Source organism: Micropterus dolomieu, unplaced genomic scaffold (assembly GCF_021292245.1).
Source record: "Micropterus dolomieu isolate WLL.071019.BEF.003 ecotype Adirondacks unplaced genomic scaffold, ASM2129224v1 scaffold_6, whole genome shotgun sequence".
NCBI lineage: Eukaryota > Metazoa > Chordata > Actinopteri > Centrarchiformes > Centrarchidae > Micropterus > Micropterus dolomieu.
Genome location: NW_025744013.1, coordinates 1 through 3,883, shown reverse-complemented (window position 1 = coordinate 3,883; position 3,883 = coordinate 1). Strand labels below are relative to the sequence as shown.

Below are 3,883 nucleotides of genomic sequence, written 5' to 3'. Positions count from 1 at the left end.
GGGGGGGGGGGGGGGGGGGGGGGGGGGGGGGGGGGGGGGGGGGGGGGGGGATAAATGGGCTGGGACCCCTCAGCTGTTTCCACGAGGTGCTTCTAATTTAGGCACTTCACTCAGACTCTGCTCCTATCAGGACACCACATGAGTGGCAACCAGGCCAGCAGACTGTACTTTGTTCTCCATGAGAAACAGAAGCTAGTACAACCCCAAATTTACCCGCCACTTTTCATTGTGTAAGACCGCAGATAAATAATTTGAACAAGGTAATGTAAGAGGTGTATCTGATGGGCTGAGCAAGCCTACTTGTTCCTATTCTGCTAAAGCTTTATAAGCCCATGTAGTATTGGATTTTGGCGTCTGCATATATGCAGTATATCTGTATTTGATAAATCATGGATTCATGATTTAGTGGTCATAGTAGTCATTTTCCTCTGTTATTTTCCAGGTGGTGGAACAGGGTATGTTTGTAAAGCACTGCAAGGTGGAGGTGTACCTGACAGAGCTGAAGCTCTGTGAAGACAGCAACATGGACAATGTGATCACCAGACGCTTCAGTAAAGCTGACACAATAGGTAGGCCTTAGTCACTGTGGAGCCTTATTTACACTGCTGGTCATATTTACATGACCTGCAAGGAGTTCAGATAGAGTTTCGTAACTTTGCTGTCCTTTTGTTTTGATTAAGACACACAGAAGTGAAACCTTGTAAATGATGATGGGTCTTAACCAAAATGTCTTATTTTTTAAAAACATAAATCAAAACATAAATAAACAACAGCTATCATGCTCTTGTTCATGAAGTACAGAGGATTTCTAGACTGTAACGTGCTCACACACTATCTCTCTCACATGCACACAAAATAAGGCTGTTTTTGCTTTTAACTTTTAATAGTTATCTCTAGTTGTTGTTGTGGTTTTTATGCTGAACTTTTATTCTTTTTGCAGTGTAAATTGCCTTTGAGTACCTTTTTTTTTTTTTTTTTTTTTTAAGCGCCATATAAATAAAATGTATTATTATTATTTACAAACAAACATGATGATGATAAAAGGTCTTACCTTCCATTACTTGTTATGTCTGTCTTCACCACCAATAACCCTCTACACTAATAAGAAGTTGTTTAATACTGAAACATCCTCTTCAGTGCCCCCATGTTGCATGAAACCACGTTTCATTATTATTGGCTTCTGTCAACCATGTGCCGTCACGCCCCAAAATTCTTCAGGTTGCAAACAGATTAATCTACTGATTAGTTCCTCCATTTTGGTTTAATGATTTTTTTTTCTTGTTCCATTCTGCAAGTATGTGAAGGGATTCCTGGCAATTTCTGTTTTTAACCAGATAATGTTGAACCACAGTTTTATTCCTTATATGCACGCTTTGCTGCAGACATGATAGAGAAGGACATGAGGAAGCTGTTCAGCATCCCTGATGAGAAGGAGACCAGGCTGTGGAACAGGTACATGAGCAATACCTTTGAGCCTCTCAACAAACCGGACAGCACCATTCAAGACGCCGGCCTCTACCAAGGACAGGTAGGGACTGGGGCCTTTTTTAGTTTTATCTGAAATCGTCACAATGTGAGAACAGTTTGAAAACCTCTGCAGGGTGCTCTTCCTAAAGTCATCTTAAATTTTTTTTTTATGGCTTGCTCTGTAGACAGTTATTATTCCTGAGCTTAGTGAAATATGCTGTAGTTTCAATCACCCTTATCAGATAGCTTTTCCTTCTTTGTGCTCTCTGCCAGTCAGCCCTTTTAGGCCACATCAGAGTGGAGCTTCAGACAACATTTCTGCTTTGTTTGAATCTGTATCCAGCAGGTTATCATGACCTGCAGAGGGCAGTCTAACTAATGTCAGTGTGTTACTTTCTTTTTTTGTGCTCAATTCTTTATCATTTACCATGAAATAATATAAAAGCGGTGTCAGTGCTGTTGCTGGTGACTAGTGTCTTCTTTGTTGTTCTGTTGAAGTTTGAGTCTGTTTAGGTGGCTCTCCTGTCTTTTTGTCTTCAACACTGCTTGTATCATCTACCCAGTTTCTCTGCTGGGTAAAGGCTTAACATAAGAAAAGTCTCCCCATGGGGTGGTACGGGCAACAAATGCAACAAAATTAAAATCTATGGTGATAGACAGCAAAGCAGAAACATATTTATATGGAGGTGATATTCAGTAAATTATTTAAATCTAACTTTTTGCAGATTTATGCCGACACAATGCACAAGACCATCCTGTAATGATGGTTGCAGCTTCAAAACCCACAACATCTGTTTGTCAGCTGCCATTGCGAGGGTCTTAACCTCTCCTTGTAAGCTGCTTAAACTGTGCGCATATGTCCTGGCATCCACCTGGAAGACGACTACACTACACAAGCCTAGTTTAATTTAGACACCTGGCCACACTGAGCCGGCAGGCTTCAGACCGCCCCGCTCACCAGCAGCTTTTCCAGAGGATTGTTGAGCCTCGGACAAATCCTCACCAAGTGAAACAGTGGATAAGATTCATCCGGCTCCCTGTCTTTTTCCATTAGAAGTACAGTAACTATGCACATTATGTAAAGGACACTTTTAAGAAGTCATTGGCAGATCTTCATAGTATGTGGAAAGGCAAAACACATCTGTTCTTTTGTGTTTATTAATTAAAAATGTGTACCACAGTCTTGATTTCATTTAAAAATGTCTGTTTTGGTTACATCCGAATGACCAAATCCAAATAACATTAATTGGAGTTTTCAGATTTGAACTAATCTGCCTTAAAAAAGATAAACACAACCAACCTTTTTGCTCAGAGTGCAAGCAACATCTTCAGTGTCAGTCGTCAGTGTAGGATGCAACTCCTTAAAGGTCTGGTGTCTTTTGAACAAGTGGAAGCAGATGGAGCCCTCTTTTTCTTTCTGTCGTCTCCCACAGGTTCTCGTGATAGAGCAGAAGAGCGAGGATGGCACATGGCCCCGAGGCTCTACGGCACCCAAGTGAGTGAACGGCACAGCACCTGGCTTTATATTGCTTTGTTGACTGGAGGAAGAAGTTACCACAGAAATAGAATTTCCACGCTTTATCAAAACACTACTTTCGATTTACCAAAAGATCACACACAGGCAGTTTTTTATTTTTAAATAGAAAGGGACTTTTTTTTTGGTCAGATGTGACACACCAGAATCCTGTCTGAAACACCTTTTCTATTGCCTCTTTGGAAATTGCTAAATTTCATTATGTAGCCTTTTTAAAGGTTTCCCTGCTATGTCAGTACAGCACCTCATCATCTTCAAAAATGTCCTATATCTTTGACATTGCCTCAGACTTCCTCTTTTGCTTGACCTTTTGTTGCCGACATATCCCTCTTATTTATTTGAATTCATCTCAGTTTAATTTAACTGCCACTCGCACACCTTTCTGGAACAGCTCCTTATTTCCTCCACTCTAACTCATGGTCTATTCTTTATCTTTTGAAGGTCATCTGGCGCTTCCAATCTCTCTGCTTTGCCAAAGATCTCGCCTTCATCTCTCACAAACAATCATAACAGCAGCTTCAACAGCAGGAAGTAAGGCTTAGTAGTGGGTTGACTAGCTGAGGGGTGGGTTTGGATGCCAACAGCCAGAGATGGAGTCTGCCGCGGTCGCTCGGCACAAACTTCAGATCAAATTGGCGAAGTGGTAGTGGCTTAAAGAAAGTCTACAGTGACTTCAGTTTGATCTATTTAAACCTTTTCTCATCTGTTCTGCTCAGTTTACACTCATTCTTTATTCAGCCATGCTAAATGAAGCAGCTAGCAAGTATCTAAGTATGAAGTTTGTCCAGCATTGTTTTGTACAGGTCTATCTCTGGCTGTTATTTGGGGCTTAAAGCTATCTCATGATGATGCAGTTTCAGCTGTAAGAGCTGATTGCAGGGA

The 3,883-nt window shown here is 41.2% G+C and overlaps 1 protein-coding gene across 1 annotated transcript in view; it reads left to right on the top strand.

The window, feature by feature from the left end:
• Positions 1 to 3,817, top strand: part of LOC123967081 (ubiquitin carboxyl-terminal hydrolase 15-like) — a 6,796-nt gene extending 2,979 nt beyond the window's left edge. Inside the window, exons 4-7 of the mRNA XM_046043098.1 lie at positions 443 to 569; positions 1,383 to 1,528; positions 2,901 to 2,962; positions 3,443 to 3,817. Coding sequence (XP_045899054.1) covers positions 443 to 569; positions 1,383 to 1,528; positions 2,901 to 2,962; positions 3,443 to 3,536 — 429 coding nt within the window. The 3' untranslated portion in view covers positions 3,537 to 3,817. The remainder of the gene's footprint in view (positions 1 to 442; positions 570 to 1,382; positions 1,529 to 2,900; positions 2,963 to 3,442) is intronic.
• Positions 3,818 to 3,883: the final 66 nt, after the last annotated feature.